Source organism: Hydra viridissima, unplaced genomic scaffold (assembly GCF_058129835.1).
Source record: "Hydra viridissima isolate aposymbiotic clone 2 unplaced genomic scaffold, HvirCarnegie_v1 scaffold_8, whole genome shotgun sequence".
In the NCBI taxonomy this organism is placed as follows: domain Eukaryota; kingdom Metazoa; phylum Cnidaria; class Hydrozoa; order Anthoathecata; family Hydridae; genus Hydra; species Hydra viridissima.
The window spans coordinates 6,518,141-6,542,692 of NW_028324307.1; the positions used below are offsets into that span (position 1 = coordinate 6,518,141).

The 24,552-nt window shown below is 29.3% G+C and overlaps 3 protein-coding genes, 1 long non-coding RNA gene and 3 pseudogenes across 6 annotated transcripts; 1 reads left to right on the top strand and 6 right to left on the bottom strand.

The window, feature by feature from the left end:
- Positions 1 to 264: 264 nt before the first annotated feature.
- LOC149884762 (uncharacterized) lies at positions 265 to 1,140 on the bottom strand. The gene has a single exon (XM_090096533.1). It carries the CDS (start codon positions 1,138 to 1,140, stop codon positions 292 to 294), a length of 849 nt encoding a protein of 282 aa, XP_089952659.1. The 3' UTR covers positions 265 to 291.
- Positions 1,141 to 1,331: 191 nt separating this feature from the next.
- Positions 1,332 to 2,421, bottom strand: LOC145191983 (uncharacterized; annotated as a pseudogene).
- Positions 2,422 to 4,311: 1,890 nt separating this feature from the next.
- Positions 4,312 to 16,180, bottom strand: LOC149884763 (uncharacterized). 3 transcript variants are annotated; one of them, XR_016455185.1, is made up of 8 exons: positions 15,960 to 16,180; positions 15,791 to 15,875; positions 13,878 to 13,943; positions 13,026 to 13,767; positions 12,898 to 12,948; positions 12,756 to 12,792; positions 12,529 to 12,618; positions 4,312 to 4,650 (listed from the first exon to the last, which is right to left on the bottom strand). It is a non-coding gene; the product is annotated as an uncharacterized LOC149884763 (long non-coding RNA). The 3 variants fall into 3 exon arrangements; XR_016455184.1 differs by having other exon boundaries at positions 12,898 to 13,767; XR_016455186.1 differs by lacking the exons at positions 4,312 to 4,650; positions 15,791 to 15,875 and having other exon boundaries at positions 12,553 to 12,948; positions 13,026 to 13,943.
- Positions 5,554 to 6,921, bottom strand: LOC145195126 (uncharacterized). Its single transcript, XM_090096622.1, has 4 exons — positions 6,779 to 6,921; positions 6,398 to 6,603; positions 6,109 to 6,274; positions 5,554 to 5,950 (listed from the first exon to the last, which is right to left on the bottom strand). The coding sequence occupies exons 2-4, from the start codon at positions 6,518 to 6,520 to the stop codon at positions 5,640 to 5,642; spliced, it is 600 nt and encodes a 199-aa protein (XP_089952748.1). The 5' UTR covers positions 6,521 to 6,603; positions 6,779 to 6,921; the 3' UTR covers positions 5,554 to 5,639.
- LOC149884764 (uncharacterized) lies at positions 7,313 to 9,091 on the bottom strand (annotated as a pseudogene).
- On the bottom strand, positions 9,515 to 10,935 carry LOC149884765 (uncharacterized; annotated as a pseudogene).
- Positions 16,181 to 17,098: 918 nt separating the features above from the next.
- Positions 17,099 to 19,986, top strand: LOC149884766 (uncharacterized). The gene has a single exon (XM_090096125.1). The coding sequence runs from the start codon at positions 17,233 to 17,235 to the stop codon at positions 19,930 to 19,932; it is 2,700 nt and encodes an 899-aa protein (XP_089952251.1). The 5' UTR covers positions 17,099 to 17,232; the 3' UTR covers positions 19,933 to 19,986.
- Positions 19,987 to 24,552: the final 4,566 nt, after the last annotated feature.

The window sequence follows — 24,552 nt, forward strand, 5'->3', positions numbered from 1 at the left end:
AGAATAACATATTTTTTAATCTAAGTATTTCTTGTCCTAAGGCTCGTACTACTTACGCGTATACGCGTTAGAGACTTTTACGCGCACAATGACTGACTTAATTTGAAAAAATTAAATTCCTCAAACCAAAACATTTATTAATTAAAAAGAAAAAATGGTTCGAAAAATATTTTAATATTATATAATATTAAAATATATTAAAAACAAAATAAATATTTATCTTATCTAATTTTTCTTTCAAGAAAATAAAAAAAGAAAACCTAATACTAATAAAAAGGCTTTATTTCATTATTACAGCATTAACAAAGATAAAACTTCAGGGGTAAGTGTTTTTCCATTTTCAACCTTGTATTTTTTAAAACAAGTGTTTGATATTACAGGATCACTTCTAATCAACAAGTATTGGTACTGGTTTTTCATAACATTCTTTCTAGATATCTTGGCTGTATGGTTTAATCTAGCTTTGCGAATTTCTTTATTTAGAGCCTCTTGTGACTCTTCAGAGAAGTAACCAATTGGCAGTTCTAATGCCTCAGATATCTGCACACCATGTTCCAAGAGTTTATGAACAGTAGGGGGAATCACATACCAGCAATAGTTTTTGAGTATAAGAGCTGTAGTTTCATAGCAATACTGGCCAAAACTTTCAGAGTTCAACTCATAACAGGAGCATACTGCTATTAGGATTGTCCTCAATCTAATAATTACATCTACTGCCACTCCCGTTATATCAGCGAAAGTTTCAGCATTTTCAAATGCTCTTCTGGCAGTGTTTCCATCGTTAGTGTTGCCATCGTTAGTGTTGCCAAAACTCTGTTTGGGCATATCAACTATATGACTTAGCTCTTCTCTAAACCTCAGTTGAATGTTCGTTTTTTTACTATTTACTAATGCTTTTTCAGCAGGGGATTTGGCAAAGTATTTTTTAATTTCTAATTTATATCCTAAATGTAAAATATATTCAAAACATCTGAGCCAGCAATGCAGAGTAGAAAGACCCAAAGATAAAGCTTTTTCATTGATTGGTTTAGATCTGATCAATGCTGGGTTATTAAGTTCACTGGGCTTAGCTCCTAAAACATTACATGATTGCGAGGACAGAGTGTTAGTGAGGGCATTAACCACTTTACCATCAAACATGGTTAAATCTAGTTTGAACTTAAATGTGAGAGTCGTATCCGGTTTGCCTTCCTCTACTTCTAACGTTACTTCAAACTTGACTAGTCTGTATTTCTGCTTTTAAAAGTTCATATTCATTTCTTATCAATTCTTCCATTTCTTTATGATATTGGAGATGGAGGGGTCTACAGTAATATGTACTAGAGGGCTTTTTATTTAACCATACATTTTTGTTCATGATGGTTAATTTAAGTGGAACAACAGCTGTCTGGAAAAGACTTTGTTCATTAACTTGGGCTTCACCAATATTTGTATCAGTGTATTTTTGTTTATAGACACTTTGACTGGAGGCACTATCAAAACCACCTTTAAAATGAAGTAGACCTTTAAACCTCCCCCCAATTTCAGCAAACATTCTCATAGAGTCTTGGCATTCTGTAAAAGTTAATATCCTTGTCAGAGTATGATTAAACACACCCTGTAGAGAAGTTGAAGCAGATGTTTCTGTCACAAATAAACCCTCAGGATAACATTTGTGTCTCTCATTCTTAATTTCATGAAGTTAAGGATAAATATCTGCATTAAGTATTATCGATGAACTTCTAATAATTTGATACTGTTCATCAGAAAGGTCACACTGAATTTTTAAGCTCAAGGCATCTTCGGTTTTCATTTTTATCGGAAAATTTATCTTTTTGATTTTATCTTTTTGTTAAGTTGAGTTTGTAGCACTTTTCACAAGATCAACGAAGTCTTTTTTGCTAGAATCTCTAGTGGCTTTTTTTATTGAAGCTAATGCCAATGCTTCAACAGGATGTTCAGCCAATTTGGCAACCTTAAACAAGATAATATTTAATATTTAAGCTTGTAAACTATTTTTTTAACTGGGTTGAATTTAATTTATTTATTAATACCTTAGATCTTCTGCTTCTATCACCTAAATCTTCCCAGTTCTTGCACTTTCTACCTGAACCTGATGCAACATTTTTTTTGTTAACAGTAATATCTTTGTTCAACCAAGTTCGCTCGTGTTCTAAAAGTCTAAAGAAGGTTCTTGCATACTTCCGCAACTTTGATCGGAATTTACATTTAAATATAATTAGAGTTTTCTTTAGATTTATGATTTCAGGTTTTTCAATACTTTCATAGTATAGACCCTCCAGTCTACAAAACTCACGTAGAAGAGCCTCGAGTAAGTTATCATGATTAATTCCTAACTCTTGAATTATAGGAACTATATGTATTCTTTTCATGGTGAATGTAAGCAATGAACTATTTTAAGTTATTTTATACACAAGTTTTAATTTTAAAACATGCACTATGCCATCAAACGTTGCATATATTGGTTTTTGAGGTTTGATAATTAGCACCATCTGCATGAGCATGAGTTTTTTTACTAATAGGAACTAAATAAATAGTTTGTGTAATGAATGAAAGCAATGAACTAGTAATCGCTACTTTATACGGCAAGTTTTAATTAAAAACGAAAAAAAAACACAAAAAAACCGAAGTATTTGAAAGGTCTTATTTTAATTGGGGCAAGTTTGGGCTAATGATTTTAATTTTTTCTGCTTTCATATATACCTATTAATGGGAAAATATTAAAACTACCATGGAATCTAGTGGAATCGTTTAGTTTTTAAACTAAACTCATAATTAAACTAATTTAAAAAAATCAATTTATGACACATTTTTGAGATCTCAGTAATGAAAAACTAAAAACAAAATTTATTGTCAAAAATGTTGTTAGTAGTTGCCAAACATCTTAAACATATGACTTCAAATTAAATTTTAAACTGTTTTTACCCATGTCAATCTTAAAAGAGTGACACAAAAGCTAGATTTTTTTGAACGTGTTTTCCGATAAATAAAATAAAATAAATAAGTCTCGGAAAAAGGCGTATAAATTGGTGAAATCTTGAAAATTGTTCACAAAAAAGTTAATTATTGACTTTTAGTGGTATTTAGTAACATTTTAATTAAATTAATTAATTTCCATCAATACTTTTTTTATGGGGGGTTTTTTGCCGTTTTTTATGGATTTTGATTCACTGTGCGACGCGATACCGCATATATCATAATTAAATAATTATATTTTATATTACTAAATTTAGTATTGTAAAATATTATTACTTTAGTGTGAATATTTCAATTGTTTTTTGTTATGAAAATCAATTTTGAAATGTTATTACTTAAGTAATAATATTTTGAAATTGCTTTTAATAATAGGTAGTATGTTAGTTTTTTATTTATGAATAGTGACATGTAACCAACTGATATCAGTTTTATGTAAGTTGAAAGTTAAAGTTACGTTAAACGTTACCATGTAAAAGATATTTACAAAGAAAAGGATTAGGCAACTAAAATATATACAAAACACATATAAGTCAAAATTAAATTTATTTTTAAAATAAATTAATTTGAATCTTTCGAATCATCAAATAAAATGGATCGGCTAAATATCCGATGTTTTCTGGACATTGGTCTTCGTAATTCATATGATTTACGAAGATATGGTAGGATTAAGTTAGCAGAATAGCGAAAAGATTAAAGTAAAATCTTTTTAATTAAGGGGTGTTTTTTTAACAGAGGGCATTTGTTCATTGGGGGATTGTTTTCTAGAACTTGACCTGAGACGAATCTTTACCTATTCCATATTTTTTAACTCACGACAAACAACATCTCGGAAGAGGATTGTGGGTTGTTAGTGAGATTGCTTGCGTCCAAGAGAAAAATGTAAAAAGGTTGCGACATTTTTGAAAGTATAAACCACAAAGACTTTAAAACCAAGAATAGGCGTTTTTCTTTTTTTGTTAATAACGAATAATAACAAACAAAGTGCAAACTTATATATATAAACAAAACATTTAATATGAATTATTAAAAATTTGTATTGTTTTTTTTCCTAAACTCCGCCACAAACTTTCTTCTTCTGTAAGATTATTTTCTTCCTCAGCATATTCATAATTTTTAGTAAAACATTGTTCCTTATTATTATCATCTTTATCTACAGAGGTAAAATTAACATCATTATAAATGTTTCTTTTCTTCACGTCTAAGCCTTTTGAAACACATAAAGATTGAGTGTTAATAGTTAAAGGGGGGTGGGGGTGGGGGGTAGGGGGCAAATTCGTTTTTTTGATCTAACATGGCTCGATATTTAGAAAGATTATTTTTCAGAAAATGAGGCGATTTATACAAATGATCATGTATTCTGTGAACAACTTTTTTACATATTGGACAAACATGCTTTTGATAGTTACGTTGATTAGAAGTGGAATTAACATCTTTTCTTTCTTTCCTTAAATCAAATAATCCACGAGCAGCACGAGTATCTTTAGATGACCACTTATGCTTTTCCCTCAAATGTCTTGGTAAATATATCATCAAACTATTGCAGTTTACTTCTGGACATTCAACTTTTTGTCTGCAAAACTCTGTTTTTACTGGAGTCTGAAATTTATCAGTTTCTTTTTGAATTTCTACAGATTTTTCTTGCTTTATCTTTTCATCCTTCCATTTACAGAATAGCTAAAAATTAATTATAAAATAAATCAGTTTATTTACTTAAACAAATGTTTTTAATGAAATTTCTTAAGTGGTTGAGTATAAAGTTTAAAGTATTAGGAGGAATGACTAAAAAAGTATTCAATAATGAACACTTGAAAAACAAAGTTTAAAAAAAAAGCTTGCAAAACTTTTTTGTTGAAAACATACCTCTTCAGCTTCCATCCCAGTAAACACACAAACGTTTATTAAACGTCGAAACAACGTTTAGATAAAAGTTTAGATTTGGTCGATTATACGTTCAGAATGAAATCCAGATTAACGTTTAGATCAAACCTCCATAAAACGTCGAGATTACAACGTATTTTCGACGTCTATTATAGGGTTAATAAAGGTATATAAAGCGTATATTATACGTATATAAACTGTTTAGATTTAGTTCAATTAACGTATATAAATTGTTTAGATTTAGTCTAATTAGACGTATATTAAACGCTTAGATTTAGTCAAATAAACTTATGTAAATCGTTTAGATTTAAATGTAATTAAATCCAACCTAATAAATATATATATATATATATATATATATATATATATATATATATATATATATATATATATATATGTATGTATGTATATATACCTTATATACTTTTCCAATATATACAAATATTTTATATACTTATATAATTATATACTATTTATAACTTTTTGTTATTTACTACTTTTATACTATATATACCCATTAAAAACTTGTAAAAAACGCTAGAGTTTGAATTTACCCCACAAATAGCAGGGAATGGGGGGTTCTTAATTTATATTTAGTTTCATTAACTCTAAAAAATTTAATCACTGTATCCATTATGTCTTCGCAGTAGCAATACTATTTTGCAAGAACACCTATACAAATAATTTTTGTAAATTTAATCTCATTTAGCAGATAATAAGTTTACATTAGTATTAAGTTAAAGATTAGTAATAAAATTATTAAACTTATAAAAATGTATTTTGGATCACTGTGTTTTCTGGTTTCTCAAAAATCTTTCTAATATACCGTCCAACGCATGTTCATCAAGCGCCGATTCTTGTTCATCATGCGCCAGTTCTTTGTTCATTGGCGCCGGTTCTTGGGAAACATCATCATTTTTATTCGTCTCCTGATCGTCTTCTTCTACATTTTGATCATCATTAATAACATTTTCTTTAATCTCGAAGATTTCTTTTTTTGGCCCTCCTACTCGCCACGAGGCCTGTTTTAAATATGCGGCTATTGAACTATGTGATTGAGCTATTGACATATTGGGAAAACTGTAACTTAGAGAATCTAAAAAAAAAACAATTAATGAAGTTAATAAAAAATCGATTATTCAATTATTTATGTACCTTTAGGGTTACAAAAATAGACTTTCAATAGTCTATTTTTGTAACCGAAAAAAAACTGGTTTAAAATAATTTGCATTTAAAAATCAACATTGGAATTACCAGCAACAACTTTACATATAGAGGATCTTCTGAACGGAATTTTCCCCGAATTTCCTCGACCATCCGTGTTCATTTGTGACATCAAAGAATTAGTAAAAAGTCGCGACATAATATATGCAGTGGTCTTTCCCAAATCTGATCCACCAATTTTCTTTAGCAAATGTAACTAAAATTAAAAAAAATTAAACTAAAATTAAAATTTTTTTATTATAGCAACGACAAATAGCTACTGTTAGACAATCATAAAACGTTTATAAATTTTCACTGTTCAGTTAATTATAAAACTTACCAAAAGAGTTCTTGCAGCAGGACTTTCACAACGAGAAACCAGTGACTCGTATTGTTTAACTGTGCCATCAGTAATTTCAAAAGAATCCATTGAATTGTTGGCACCTAGTAAAACAGCTGGCATTGATTGTCGCTCAAGGAGCTTTTTAACTTCCGAGATTTCTATGGTGAGTTGTGACAGTTTGAAGAGAACTGTCTTCTGGAATTCTGAAATTCAGTTAAGCTATTAAAAACACCATCTTGAAAATAAAGGTTAAAAAAATTTGATCGATGCAAATAATTACCATTATAATATATAGCTAAATATTATTTAATTTTATTTATTACATTAAAACATTATTTTAATCCATAATTAAAAATAATATTTTACTTGCATACTTACTTGCATTTAATTTATCGGTGCTATTACCTAGTTCATTGGATGTGCAATTTCTTGATTGGATGTTAGGAGAACCACTAGCTACTGTTTTTAGTGATCTGACCGTGTAGACAGACTTGGGTGTTGACCTAATGAGTTGGTTCGATGTTGTTAGTGGCAGACTTGACTGGGTAGATTTTGGTGTTGACCTGATTGGTATGTTTGATGCTGTTAACAGCAAACATGATTGGGTAGTTTTTTTGGGCAATATTAGGTCATTTATTGTTGATGTTGGTTGTGATTGAGAAGATTTGATGCTTGATGTAGGTTTTGGATGAGCAAGGAAACTTTGATGGACTGAATTAGTAGATTTAGATAAAGTATTAATTTGTCTACAATGTAAACGTAAACTTAGTTTGCTGGACGCATTTGGAGGAGTGGGGAACTTGGACAACTCTTCTAAAACAACAACAAAAAAATAAAATAATTTACTTAAAATAATCTTTTGAGTAAATTGTTTTAAAGGATTTTAATTTTGACAAAATAAAAAACTAATTGTTATTTTTTGAATGGGAATGAAAAATAGATTGACATCACTAAAGTATTAAAATTGTAAAAGCAAAAATCATAATTCATAATCAGATATAAAACCGCACCATTTGACTCTTGTGGATAATTGTGGTCATCACTATCTAAAATATAAAAAAATGACACTAAACACTTTAAAGAATATAATTTTAGCCAACGTAATAAAAGTTCATATATTAATGATTTTGTTTTCAAAAATACTTATAACATTTATTAAAAATATCAAAAAAACATTCTTTTTTCTACTTTAGACCACTAACTTACTTAATTTTTAAAATTTTCTTTCGGTTTAATAAATACTTTTTAGAAATTGAACTAGATTTTAAGATTTCTATAAGTTTTGATTATTTTTTAACCATCTTCACTTGCAACAAGACTGCAAGCAACCACTGTTCTTTGAGCTTTACCCTCATTAGGAGATAATAGAATGAATTGCCTAGTCATACAAACAGAAACACAAGCAAAACCTATGCCTTGAGTCAAGAAGATCCACAATTCAACATCCTAATCTGGAAACAATGTATTGTAAATACCTCTATGCCAGCCTAATAGATAAGAAGGTGTGTGAAGCTGGTCAACGGATAGAATCTATTTAACCCTTAAGTCTTTGCCTAGGAGACCTTCTACAAGACAGTAGTCGTGTGCATTGAATGTCTACCCGAGATGAGTATTTTTATTGAGACACCATCTCTAGCCTTTACTCAACCAAGAGCCCCAAGGCAGGGGGTGTTTGTCAGAGTTAGCTTCTCCTAGCCTTTGCCTAAAGAGTATCCTACAAGGTGGCAGGGCATGAATTAAACTATTACCTTTTATTAATTTTTTTTCTAACTTGGTTAATTAAAATTCTTATTACCAAATTAAAAATTTTAAAATCACTCTACCTTATAAATTAAAACAATAAGCGAAAACTTTATTAGATATTCAGAAGTTGTTAAAACTTACCACAAGATTATTAAGTATAAAAAATTTAGTTTCAATATGAAACAGTTATTTTTAAAACAGCGTAGTTTTTGGCAATGATTTTGGCAAATATTTGTAGTATCTATGTATTAGTATAATTTATAAAAAAAAATACTTTTTTTTTCCTATGCTTTTTAATTTGAAACAATGTTAGGAGTACTTAGTACTTAGATCCCTTTAAGAACTTGTATACCACAGTATCTCCACTCTCATCATCATTATATAAGTCTTATTAAATGTTTAAATGTAATAAAAAAAAATAATAATAATAATTTTAAATTATTGCCACCTTTTTTTAAATTATTAAACGATTACAACATACCATCTGAATATTCTATATAGTCTGTCGGTAGCTTTCTTTTTTTTATTCGTTTCTCCACAAGAGGTTCATCAATGTCTGTTGATGTTGTGTATTCAAAATTTTCACATTCCTGAAAGCTATCTGAAAATGCAATTTTCAAAATACAAATATATTCAAATGTAAAATTTAATATTATAGAAAATATTGAAGAGATAGAGATATTTATAGATATACAATTTATTTTAATGATTATATTTTGTCTTTTTAAAAAAAAACCATCAAAGAAGACAAACTTTTTAGTCTCTTCTAAACACTATACCTGAACAGAATTTTATTTTCACTAATTCAAATTTGAACCAGTTGGGTTGAGGTGCAGCTCTCTGCTCATATAAATGCTAAACGTTTTTTGGAGGCCATCTAACAAATTTTCCTTCTACCCAACTTTTTGGCAAAGTCCCTTCTTCATCTGCTGCTCGTATCCATAACATTATGCTAAATAAATGTTATATTATTATTTATATTATATGGGAATGTAATACATATATATATATATATATATATATATATATATATATATATATACATATATATACACACACTATATGTTTAGTCAAATTAATCTGGTAACTTTTAGTTAGGACTATCCAATAAATTTTATCTAATAATTGTTTGCATAAATTTTGCGTTAAATCGTCTTTTAACCTAAACCTAACTTTTTTAAAGTTTAAACTTTATTTATATCTAACCTGGAAAACAAAATGTTATCTTATAAAATTATTATCTTAAAACTATCAAAATGTTTAAACACAGCAAACCAAGCTTTAAAATTTGAAAAAAACTACCAAATAATAATACAGCATAATGAAATTAATGAGAATATCAATAAAATTTATTTTATTTATAATGTACTACTACTCGTTACAATGCAGAAACGGCATTAGGGCGTATCCATCTCCACATGGCAGTTTAAGCCCCTTTTTGGCAATATCCTCAATAGTCACCAGTTTTGTTTGGGTATGTTTATGGCGGTTTTCTGAATAGTAGATATCTACAATAGCTGAAGAGCATGGTTCTATAAAAAAAGGCTGTAGATAAGAACAGTCAAAAAGACAGCATAAATACCCATTTGTTGTAACTTCTATAGTTTGAGCATAAGTGTCATTTTTAAGAAACAAAATTGAGTCTCTAGGATGTGTTGCTAGCTTCCAATCTCTTTGTTTTAACTTAATAATACCTTTTCGAACAAGCTCAATATTTTCATACTCTTCAATCCTCTTAGCAACTTGACCAAGTGGGTTTTTTGGCCCCCGAACATACTTTTTAGTGTCTGTAAAAAATTTTCAAATGGAAAAGCACTAATTTCATCAAGCGATAAATTAAAAAAACGTACATCATCTGCTAGGTGGAGTAAATGATGAACATTATATACAACAAAATTGTTTCCATACAACTTTTGACAGTGTAGAACATAATGTTCTAGTAGTTTTTGTGCATACTCAAGATATTCAACTCGTTTATCTTTATCAGGTGAAAGTAAAATTGTCACAGCAACAGACAATGTTAAAAAATGTTTGTACAAATCCGGTTTTAAAACGCTGTTTAACGTAACTTGACCTGTATATAACAAGAATTGGCGGAATTCTGTAGCCTTCCACCTATCCAATTCAATCATTGCCCGTGGGCGCCTTGCAAACTCACTAGGGATGAACTTTCTTAATTCAAGTAGGTTTTCAGATATATTTAAAATTTGACGGCTACATAATCTTACTACTCTATCTCCTTTTTTCAAAAATTGAAGCGTCTAACCACACCCAAACAAACTAAATGCATATACTCCAGAGAAAAAATGCTTAAACAGTTATTTGTTATTTGTACTAATGGTGTTGGACCATGCTGGTGACTATTGATATAAGCCAAGTTGAGGAATTCTTTGTCAGTGCGTCTTTCTGCGTTAAAACAACCTGGGTTAACAAATGTTGTACGTCTATTAACTGACATTCCAGCTGCACAACAACGTTCACACCCATGCAAACTGTTATGGCCTTTAATATTTTTTAAAAAAGCCCTACCAGGTGCATCACACACAAATGACTGCAATAATAAGGTATAGGTTTTTTCACCATAACTAAATCCATTCTCTTGGAGGTGTTTAACCTCATAAATAAAATCTTGCAAAAAATCATCTACAGAGTTTGGCTTTGAATTTCCACTAAAAAGTGCAGTAATCATAGGAGTAGAATGATTTATAGAACATAATATTGGCCAAAATTGTAAGCTAGATGATTTTTACAAAGGTATGCCATCCACATTTACTTTCAAGTTCAGAATTTCATTACTGTCATCTCTTTCAAAATACAAATAGTCACCACCACATTTTTTGTATGTAACTATTGTTCTTGTACTTTTTAAAAGAGTACGACTGTCCTTTGGAAGATCAAAACCATACTTCAGCAAGACACTAAGCACTCCATTCACTTGAGCATGCGTCATTTTACATCTAACTGCCAAATCAGCCAAATCATTTCTTAAATTTTCTTCATTTCTATTAACTGATTCTGGATCACCTTCACTTTCCGAGTTACTATTAACAAAACTCAGGTTATTAGTTTCAAAATCATCCTCATTATAGTTATCAAAATTAGATATGTCAATATCATGTCTAGACAAAGATTGTAACATCTCAACATCCAGTTCATCAGCATTCAAAAAACTCCCCATTTCCTATATCACCTTTCGATATTTTCTTTAGTACTCAGAAGTCATTTTCTATCAATAAAATGCAAAATCTATTTTAAAACATACATATAATCAATTGTATTACATTGTATATTACAAAATCAGTATATTTAATATGTAATATATTTACAAATAGTTTTCATATTACAAATACTCAACTGATTTTTAAGTAAAATATTATAAACATTGTTAAATGAATAATTTTTAATGTTATGCTATAACATAAAAAATTACTCTTACTTATAAATAATAATACCTATATTTACAATAATTTGTATCATGAGAAAAAGTGGATATGATTAGATGCATAATCACTTTGCATCTAAGCGTATGACTTTCTTATAAGAAAGTCCATACATACAAACATGTCCATTATAGGCATGGTGTACACCATGCCTACAAGCATGGCTAAATTTTAGCATTATTAAAAAATATATCCACTTTTTCTCATGATACAACTTTTCCTAATTCCTTAATAACCACTTATTCACGTATTATAATCTTTATATCCCATGTACTGCTAATTTTACCACTTCTTCGCCTAACTTAACTGAGCAACAGCTAATTGCAAATCAATTGTTATACAAAATTTCCAAAACGATGATTTTATTAGGTATTAGATAATCGTTACTAAATATTTGCTCATTGATATAAAGAATATATGCTATTTTTTGGTATGCCTTCATAGTTTTTTTTTTTAACACATTCTTAGGTATGAAAAAATTCCTTGAGGATTTTTTTTTATTCTGCGCAATACACCTCTTTCAACAGGACTGCCGACTCGATTGTTTTCGTTTGACGTAAGAGCGACACATATTTTAGTCTATTTCAATTTCTAATAGTCATTAAAATTTATAGACTTACATTAGTCAATATCTAAACGATGGATCGCCGTTAAATAAAAGGTTTAAATAAAAAGTTTAAAGGATTCACTTCAAACCTATGTAGGTTTGAAGTGTATTATTTAGACATTTTAGTATATACGTTTATTGAACGTCGATCCAACGTTTAGATATTAACTAATGTAAGTCGAAATTCTAAACGTTTGATCGACGTTTAATTAACGTTTATGCCAAAAAATTTGAAACGTAGATCAAAAATCGAGCGTCTATTTTAGGTCAATAATTGGTCGCTAAACGTTTAGTCAATTTTTCGACCAATTTTGACTATATATTGACCAATTCTAAACCAGTCTGTGTTTATTGGGATAACCAATCCTTCTTTCATAAAGCCTGTTAGCATACTTCCTCTCTTATTCTCTTCCAAGTTATTCTGATGACTATGAAAGGGAAAAGAATTTAAATAAACTTCATTTATTCTATTCTTTTCGTTGTAAATTATTATGCAAAAGCTAAGTGAGTCTTATTTATATAAAAACAGCATAAATGGTATTTAAAACAAGAAATTTAAAGTCACCCTGGAACAGCACCATTCAATGTTTTATTTGGTTGCTCTAAATTAAAATTTGAAAAATAATTGAAAAGACAACAAGTCAAATTTTCTTCAAAACTTACAAAGAAAAGTTTCTCATAAGCTTGTATAAATTAAAAAGACTTACAAACTTTTTGCCAATCTTCTTATAAACTGAAACCATATCACTCATGAAATCCTAAAGGCCAGGAATTAGTTTTTGTAACAAGCTTGAAAAACAAATTGTTAAGAAAAATTCAACTTAAAACTATTAACATCAACTAGTGGGTATTCTGTAATTAAATCTGTGTTTTCTATATTCGTCAAAGAAGCTTGTGATGCCTCTATATTGGAGATCTTGGTCTAATTTAGACAAAAACAGTAGTAAACCTCTGATAATAATATATAAATATTCTACTAAAAACTAGCATTTTAATATGAAAAAAACTGTCATTATGTAAATAATAAATAACTAAACATTTAACTAAACAATTAACTAAACAGTCTTATTGTGATTAACTTATGATATAATAATTTATTATAACCTAAAAAGAATTTGATAAGATATTAAAAAAATATGCAGCATTAACACTCACAATATCCTCATTTAATTTAGGTGAACTAATTTTAAAATCTATATCTTCAAGCCTATCCTCATCAACTGGTTTCTACAAACATAATTTTTTCTTTATCTATTAGCATAAACTACTAGACACATACCTAAACTTTTATTTTATTCTGGCAATAGACATACCATTTTGAGTTCAGAAAATAAAGTCTCAGCATCTAAACACATTTTAGATGTATAAAAAATTGAAACTTTAGGACAACTAATTTTAATGAAATAATGGTCAGATTGGATTGATAACAAATGAATGCCATATACAGGAAATAATCATTAAAAAAAACAAAACAACAACAAACAAAAAAAGACAAAAAAACAAGCATACAAACAGAAATTACCTGATTCCCTATAAGCTTCCAGATTAGTATAAACCTGTATTTTTGAGGAGCACTTCTAGAATATAAAAGAAAAAAAGGAAAGAAAAGAAAAAATCGAACTATCAGGTATAGAACCAATGATGCAAAAACAAGATTTCCACACACTAAAAAAAACCTAATACTTACTTGATGTTGTAACTCAGGACAACTTAATTCAACTGAAGTTGGAGAGTCTGACATTTGATCTGATTTCTATTTGATATATATATATATATATATATATATATATATATATATATATATATATATATATATATCAAAAATATTACATCCATTTTAGTCACAATGATATCTAATATATCACAAATTTTAATAAAAAATTAAAGACAAAAAAGGGAACTATATCAAAAACCATTTAATGAAAAATATAAATAATAAAGGGTGTTTTTTTTAGAGGTATAGAACTTTAAATTGCAATAAAACAACGATGGATTATTCGATTGACAAGAATTTATTTTATTAGAAAGATAGTCTTGTGGCATTACATTTTAAATATAATATCTGGCATAAGACCGCCACGGCTGGCTCGGATGTAGTCCAATCTGGACGTCCAATTTTCGATGACTTTTTCCAACATTTGTGGTCGTATCTCGGCAATAACACGGCGAATGTTGTCTTCCAAATGGTCAAGCGTTTGTGGCTTATCCGCATAGACCAATGACTTTACATAGCCCCACAGAAAGTAGTCTAGCGGTGTTAAATCACAAGATCTTGGAGGCCAATTCACAGGTCCAAAACGTGAAATTAGGCGGTCACCAAACGTGTCTTTCAATAAATCAATTGTGGCACGAGCTGTGTGACATGTTGCGCCGTCTTGTTGAAACCACAGCTCCTGGACATCATGGTTGTTCAATTCAGGAATGAAAAAGTTTGTAATCATGGCTCTATACCTATCACCATTGACTGTAACGTTCTGGCCATCATCATTTTTGAAGAAGTACGGACCAATGATTCCACCAGCCCATAAAGCGCACCAAACAGTCATTTTTTCTGGATGTAACGGTGTTTTGACATACACTTGAGGATTATCTTCACTCCAAATGCGGCAGTTTTGTTTGTTGACGTAACCATTCAACCAGAAGTGCGCTTCATCGCTAAAGAAAGTTCGCTTATGAAAATCGGGAACAACGGCAATCTCGTTTTGGGCCCATTCGACGAATCTACGCCTTGCTTGATGATCGTTTGGCTTCAATTCTTGCACGAGTTGGATTTTGTAAGCACGCATACCAAGATCCTTCAGCAAAATCTTCCATACAGTGGATGGACACAGATCCAATTCCTGTGCTCGATGGCGGATAGACTCATTCGGGTCTTCCGCAATGCTACGCTCTACAGTAGCAATAGCTTCTTCTGTACGCACCGTACGGCGTCTCTGGGAATGCGAGTTATCAATAAGAGTAAACGTGGTGCGAAAACGTTCCATGGTTAATCGAATTAACTGCTCTGATGGATGATTTTGTCGAGGATAAAATGGACGTAGAGCGCGATACGTATTCCGCACAGAACCATTATTTTCGAAATAAAATTTAACTATTTGCAAGCGTTGTTCAGGCGTGAGTCTATTCATGGTGAATTGCCAAACCAAACTGAGAATAAATCACTTGTCACCTGTTAAATCGGTCGCCATCTTGAACAGTAATGCCAACTTAAAGTTCTATACCTCTAAAAAAAACACCCTTTACTTCATATGTATTATTCTAAACGTTGTAAAACTTAATTAAGAAAATGTTTTTTATTTCAAAGAACTGTTTGAATAAAAGCATGGTAATAAACATAGCTTTCTACAATACAAATATTTTGTAAACCTTCCATTTTCTGTGATTTTTTTGAATCAAACAACTTCAGTAAGCGATTATTTTCTATCCACCATAAAAAATCACACACACACACACACACACACACACACACACACACACACACACACACACACACACACACACACACACACACACACACACACAATATATATATATATATATATATATATATATATATATATATATATATATATATATATATATATATATATATATATATACCCAAATTGATATTAAAATACTTGTCAAGAAAAAATAGATTTGGATGCAATCTCTAGTATACTTTTAGCTGCAATCTTATTGAAAGCTAAATACAAAAATTGATTAAAAACATGTCTTATATACCTACAAAGTAAAATTCTTAAAACAAATGCTTATAAAAACTTTTTACCTGATCCAACAGTTTCATTAATTTCATCAAGCTGCATGTTTACACATACCTTGCATATATTGTTTCCACCTTCTATAATAACACCATGACATTTGATGTCAATAAATTTGTTGCAAAGAACACATGAAGTACCAGAAGTGGATGCATCACCACCACATAACACACAAAAAAGCATTTCTTACATGCAAATTCTAATTAATATAAAAATATGCTTTTTTCTAAATATTAATGTAAAAATGGATCAATATATATATATATATATATATATATATATATATATATATATATATATATATATATATATATATATATATATATATATATATATATATATATATATATATATATGCATACATATCTTTATATATATATATATATATATATATATATATATATATATATATATATATATATATATATATATATATATATATATATATATATATATATATATATATATATATATATTAGGTGCGTGGACTGATTTTTTTAAATTATTCAAATACTAAATGTTATATATCATTAGAAAGCCCTCAAATACAGTATTTCATTAGAAAGCCCTCAAATACAGTATTTCGAAAATCGGACAATTCTATAAAAAGTTATGACGTTTTTAGTAGCAAACTTTCGATATATGGGTTTCTTGATAAAACTGTGGTCAAAAATTTTTTTTTTTTACATAAATTGTTATAACTTTATCAATTCTTATTTAAAAATCTATAACTTGGTATCAAAAAATAGGTGTAAAAATAGACTTTAATTTTAAACTTTTTTCTAGGTAAAATGCGCATCAAGGGCTCCAAAGGGGGTGCTAATCCATCACTAACACCTCACAAAAAAACACTTTTTCTCCATAAAAGAATGTTTATTTTTATGAAACTGATAATATTTATGAATAACATGTTGGTATTATTTTATTCTACATCACTAGCGAGTATAACAGGTTAATCTTAAAGTTGGGTGTTAGGTTGTGGGTAAGGTTTATCACATCCTATCAAAATTTCATTCTTTTAAATATTTTAATATTTACTAAAATGAGTAAATTATAAAAAATAAATATAATATTTTAATTCTTTGAAAAATAGTATGTTGTGGTGTATAAAATCATAGTCATAAAATACATAGTCTGGCCAGTTGAAGAGCGCTTTTGTTTATCTTATTGTTAGCGTTTTTTTAGAACCCAGTCTACTAACTAGTGCACACTGTTTGTAAACAGACTCGTTTAAGAATAATATTTACAAAAAGGTTGTTGATTTATCCTTGGTTTTTGCAAATGCCTGGTGCTAATTGTTCCATTTTCGGTTGTGGTACTTCTCGAAGAAATAAAGGTGTTTCACTTTTTAAGATACCATCCACCGATGATGATTTCAACAAAGAATGGAGAAAAAAACTTATACACATTATAACTAAAGATAGAGTAATTGACGAAAGCCTAAAGACCCAAATAAAAAAAAAAATATTGTTTATTTGCGAAAAGCATTACGAGGCTAACATGTTAATTGTCAATCCAAATAAAACTACTCTCAAGACTGGTTCACTACCTACATTAAATCTTCCAGTTAAAAGCTTTTCATTGCAATGCCCTTCTTCATGTTTGCTTATTCCCAAAGCACGAGGATCAGCTTCTTCTATATCCCTAAAGAGATCAGCTTTTCCTTCTATATCAGATGAAGCAGTTAATAGTAAGTCATATAAGTCTTTTAAGGAATTGGTTAAACGTATTAGCTTTCAAAAACTTGACTGGGATATAAATGCTAGTGAAACTTTTTTAAAATTGAGTAAGATGGATGATGTTCACATTGTCCCGAAGTACGAAATTTACATAGATGATAGTCTCTCATTTACTATTCGTATATTTTTATGGCTTCTACCAGATAATCATGAAATATACTTGCATTTAAAAAGATCAATGTTTAATACAACTATTTCTAACCTTATTTCAATTTTGTTATCATATATGATATGCCCTGGTATTAAAAATAAATCAGCTAGTTCTTATGGATATCTTCTTCATGTTATACCTAAAAAGTTTGAATTGTTTAATAGTTATTCTTTACCTTTAAATCAAACAGAATATATCCGATCTCTTTCATGTGAAGTTATTATTACTAAGGATGAAATTTGTAAAGCATGCCAATGTCTTCAGTCTCAAGAAAAAATATCTTTTAAAAAAAATAGTGATAAATTACTTATTCCAGCTAAACTTAGAGCTCCAATTTCTAAAACTGCACCAGAACGTGTAAAATTAACCCTACAAAATTATCGTTTAGAAAATAAATTGCTAAAAGAGAACATAAAAGAAATGCAAAAGGAATTAAGTAAATCCTCTCATCTTGTCAGTGATGACCTACACAAAGACTTGGTTTCAATCATATCAAAAACTTATAGGACAGTCACTCCATTTATGAAGCTATTTTGGGATGAGCAGCAAAAATACTTAAATACTTCAAAACAGGGAATTCGTTATCACCCAATGATTATTCGCTATTGTTTAGGTCTTGTTGCTAAGTCTCCTGCAGCTTATGAGGAAATTCGTTTTAATGAAAAAACAGATTCTGGATTTGTAATTTTACCAAGTCAAAGGCGTTTAAGAGACTACAAAAACTATATCCGACCACAAAGAGGATTTAACCATGAAATTGTCAATGAATTAAGTTTAAAGGTAAAGGATTTTTCTGAGCAAGAACGGTTTATCACTCTTTTATTTGATGAAATGAAAATTCAGGAAAATTTGGTTTGGGATAAGTATTCTGGTGATCTTATTGGATTTGTTGATCTTGGTGACACTAATATTAACTATGCAACTCTTAACAAAGTTGATGAGATTGCAACACATATCCTTGTTTTTCTTGTGAGAGGTATTGTAAACCCTTTTAAATATAGTTTTGCAAACTTTGCTACTACAAACCTCCAAGCTATTCAATTATTCCCCTTATTTTGGAAGGCTATTAGTATTTTAGAGCTCTCATGCAATCTTAAAGTAATTGCTACAACAAGTGATGGTGCGTCATGCAATCGCAAATTTTTTAGCATGCATTTTCATATGACAGAACAACAAGATATTAACACAAAAGTTAAATTTACCTATCGCATCAAAAATAAATTTGCTGATGATGATCGTTGTATATATTTTGTAGCTGATCCTCCACATTTGATAAAGACTGCTCGAAATTGCCTTTTTCATTCTGCATCAGGTAAAGGTAGATATATGTGGAATACTGATAATCACATTTTGTGGAACCACATATCTGAGTTATTTTATGAAGATCTAAACTGTGGCCTTCACACTTGCCCAAATCTCTCCTTAGAACACATTAGGTTAAGCCCATTTTCCAAAATGAATGTAAGATTAGCAGCTCAAGTACTTAGTTCATCTGTTAGCACTGCTTTAAAGGCATTTGGTCCTGCTGAAGCCTCTAGAACTGCTGAATATTGTCAGATGTTAAATGATTTTTTTGATTGTGTAAATGTGAAAAATATTATAGATTGCACTAGAAATCAAAATCGATTTTCCAAGCCATTTTATTTGATGAATGATGAAAGGCTAATATGGTTGACTGAAGTCTTTTTAAAATATTTTGAAGATTGGAAATTGTCTATAGATCAAAGACCTGGAAATTTCACCAAGGCTGATCGGGGGAATATGTTTTTATCTTGGCAAACATATGAAGGGATCAATATTACTGTTCACTCAGTTATTGATTTAATTAAATACCTTTTAAATATGGGTGTCCAATATGTTTTAACTGAACGGCTTTGTCAAGATTCATTAGAAAATTATTTTGGCCAACAACGAGCAATTGGAAGAAGAAAGGATAATCCATCTTTACATGATATTGGCTATAATGATAATACCATAAGAAACCAATGTACTTTCAAACCAATTATAGGAACTAATAGTCTTTATAATAATCCTGAACCAAAGACCTTTACCAAAGAGAAATTACCACGCCGAATTTGGAATAAAAAATGAACTCATTAAAAGAAGGAAAGTAAAAACGGCTATTTTCATAGCCACAAACCTTATAAAAGCATTATTTGTATAAAAGAATTGTGTGTCTGTCTATTATATATATATATATATATATATATATATATATATATATATATATATATATATATATATATATATATTATTATATATATATTACACATCTGTCCTTAGTATTTGGAGGCTGAAAAATGACCTCTTAAGTTGAAGTGCTACAAAGAAAGAAGAGGCTGAAATAAAATTCTTAACATTATTTATTTCAAAATAATTTTAATAAAATAGTAAAAACAAATATTAAACTAGTTTTAATTATATAACATTTGGTACTTAAAATAAAAACTTACTTAATTTCATTTGGTTTTCACTTTATTAATCATTGGATCTCTCCATCATGCTGCAATATAGTTCCTATGCAAGAATATGTTTTTAAAGACATTTGTGGCTATGAAAATAACCTTTTCTAATGTCAATAGAGTTCAAAGTGTCTAATCAGTAGAGTTCAAAGTTCCTTTCTTGATTTCTTTTCTTAATGAATTTGTTCTTTTGTTCTTAGACTTGATTTTATGCAAGTTTACAAGGTCCTTTGAATAGGAAAATGAGCGAACACGAATATAAAGAGTTAAAAGATGGTCTAGAAGATTGAGAGACATTTCTTTAGATACTTTGGTAGAAGAAACATTGCAAATTTTTGAGAAGTGAGATAAAACCCCAACATCTTGAAGTAACTCTGCAGTCATCTTGCTGCAGTCAATATTTTTACTTAAAATTTTTGTTGATTTTCTGAATGCTATTTCTGCTATTTTAAATAGTGACAAAGCATCAGAAGATATAGACCAAAGACCACCTCTATTTTTTAAACTAGTAAATTTTTTACTAGTATCATGATTATACTCATCAAAAGAATTAGAATCATTTTCTACAATTTTTCCAGCCAACAGAATTGAGAGTGTTTCTTGACAAAATCTGGTTTGCCAACTTTTTGAATAACGTATCCTTCGATAAAAAGTACTAAATACATACCCACCCAAATATTCAATTAAATCTTTTTCTTTATCTGTAAACTTAATTTCATCATCAATAACTAAAACTGAGGTGGCATTTTTAGACTTAATCAAGTGAGCCAAAACGTGATTTGCAAGGTCATATCCTACAAGAGTTGAGGTTTTATCTGTGAGATTTTTCAAAAAACCTTTCTGACCAGCAACTTTGTAAAATTGTGGATAAAAAACTTCCGCATCACCATTAAAATTGTCAATGACTTCCTTTATTAAATCAAATGAATGCTTTGCATCATCTTCAGAGAAACTGTACCTTGAAAGCTCATCTCTGATATATGGAGGGTAGCAAAGATCGTTTTGCACAAATTTAATACTTTTTTTAATGAAAGTTATGAACTCGTCTGCAGTACACGCACGGTTAATATCAGTTGTTGCATTTGTTTGCAGTGTTGAAGAGTCAATCTTGGAGTGATGTGTTGTTATGTGGCGTTTGAGTCCTTTATCTGATTTGCATTTTTTCACACACTGCTGGCAGTTAAAGTTGTTTGAAACGCTTCCATTCTCAATTTCTGTAAGAAAAGCATCGACATCATTAAGAAACTCACTTTTTTCAAAAAAAACGTCTGATTCTAGATCAAATATAAGAGAATCAATGGACTGTTCCTCTCCAAAGTTTGCCATTTTTTAGATTTTTGTGCACTAGTTAGTAGACTGGGCACGATAAATTTACTGTTTTCAACATAAATTCAAAATTTTAACTTCTATTGTTTGAAAACAATAGAATCTTGCGAAAACGGCTTAACTGGCCAGACTATCTGTTATTATGACTATGATAAAATTGCCTTTTTTGGAGGGGGCGTATGCCGCCCCTCCCCCTGCCGCCATAAACCTGAAAAAAAAATTATTAACAATTTTCACAAAAAATGTTAAAATGCTGTCTTAAACAGAGAGAAATTAGAATAAAAAACTGTTTTACCACATTACAAGATGCGTTTGAATATCCATTTTGTCCTTTAATGGGACCAATTACCCACTCCAACCTAAAAAAAAAACACACAAAAACAATTATTTTGAAATAAAAAATGTAATGAAATTTTGTCTTAGCTTTTAGTGAATGTTTTAATTTTTCAATTCAATTAATGAATAAAATTAAATCATTTTTAACAATAGTTCATTGTTACCGAAAAAAAATTCATAAAAACAGAAATAAGGTACCAAAAGTGCTGTTCTTAATTATATATCTGCTCCCATTTTTTTTTGGCTGAAATATGGCAGGCAAATAGAAAATACATGTAGAAAATAGAATAAATAATAAAAAAAGCGGGCTTAACATTTTTTCGGTACGAAATTAATGTAAGAACATCGACTAAATTTTCATGGAAAATTGTAAGCAAAAAAATTCATAAAAAAGTTAAGCAACCATATTTTAAAAAAATATGAGAATCAAGCTTGACCTTTCTTCTTTCAAAAAATCTTCTATGTTTATATGTGTTTCTATAAAGAAATACTTCAAAAAAACGTTTGCCTAAGGCTACCTAAAAAAAGTGGCATTTATAGAATAACACATAGTAAACTGTCTGCTCCCGATTTTTTTTCGTTGAAAATATTGGCATGTGCTTAGAAAATGCATGTAGAAAGTTAAATCAATAATAAAAAAAGCGGGCTCGACATTTCTACTATAAATTAATGTGAGAACATACACTATATTTTCAGGACCATAACAAACCATGAAAAATTAGTAACCATACATTAAAAGCCACATAAAAATCAATATTAACCCTTCTTCTTTCAGAAAAATATCAAGATTTATATATGTTTCTAAAAAAAAACACCACAAAAAAACGTTTGTCTGACGCTACCTAAAAAAAAGTGAAAAAAACGGCTCCGGAAAACGCGATTTCCGCGTACCTATATATATATATATATATATATATATATATATATATATATATATATATATATATATATATATACATGCATACATACATACAAATTTATAATAGGTTTAGTAATTATCTTTATACATACACTATGCAATCTGTTTACAGACATTGCAAAGTGTGTGTATAAACGTAGTTACTAAACCTATTATTACTTGATGTAGTTTGCTAGATAGCTAAATCAGATTAAGCAGTTAACTAAAGTCCATCATTTATAACACTTAATGCTATATAAAAATACCACCATTAAAACAATATTAATAACTTAAAAAGTAAAGAGAGAGGTTATATAAACTAATACTTATTAATGGATAAGACTATTTAGAGCGCTTTAGAGAATATATCAATAGCGACAGGTTTAAAAATAATCGGTTGCCGAATAGAAATAAAAACAAAAACCAAAGCAAGTTCAGTTATTGTCGCACGATTCATTACAGAACTTTACGTTATATTACAGAAAATTCGAGGTGCATTACCGAACGAAGAGGTCGCAAAAACGAACAATGTTGCAATACAGAAGAAAAAAAGGTAGCATTACCGAAAATAAATATGCTCATCATCATCATCATCATCATCATCATCATCATCATCATCATCATCATCATCATCATCATCATCATCAGTATGTTGAAACTTGTTCGGTAATGCAACCTTGCGCTTTTATTCCAATTTAACGGCACGTTGCATTACCGAAATTTCAATGTTTTGTTATAGTTTACAGGAAAAGTTAGGGTGATGGTTAAACTTTTGTTCTGATATGATTTTAAACATTAATAGGAGTCAATCACCCCTAAAAAAGTAATGATCACCTTTATCATATAACCCCAAAAACATAATTTATCATGAATTTTTGTTTTGGTTAAACCGTCTATAACTTGTTACTAATTATACTTGAGTTATAACTTTCATGAAAAAACTAAAAAAACCATAATTTTTATTTTGTAAAAATGTAATAATGGAAATAGGTGATGAGTTCCCTTACATTTGGTATGAAAGATAATAGAATAATTTACCATCGAAAAGGAATACAATTTTAACTGTATAATGAATATGTTAAAAAAGTTGCATTACCGAGAATACAAAGGTTGCAATACCGAACCTTAATAAAAACTATGATTGTTTGATTATTTTATGTCAAAATTTTAGAAAAAATGCCAATCCTAGTAATAATCTAATTATATTTCTTTTAAAAAAATAAATATTTTCACAATTTCAAAAGTTTAGAGTTTCAACAAAAAGAACAAAATGCAAAAAATGAGTTGGCGCTGGATTATGACCCATTTGAAATTCTAGGGACTTATTTTTTGGATCTGATAAGGATGTTTAAGACAGGTTCGGCCCTAGTAGCAACTGTTTTAGTTATCTAAAACCCTCAGCTCATACGTATGTGCACATTACGCAATCAGCGAATTAGAAACAGAAAGTGAACAGCTAGTGTTTTCCTATTAAGAGGTGTGGGGTGGTGTCCAAAAATTTATAAAAACAGAAATTTTATCACAACGCTAAAAGGTAATATTTACACGCCTAATTAGATTTATAAAATTTAGGTCAAATAAATCTGAAGAATCTTGTAAACTGAACATATTTTATTTAAGATTCTGAAAATGCTCGTTCCTACAGCCGCCCCTCTACCTATATCTTAGCTAAACTTTTTTAACTGAGTA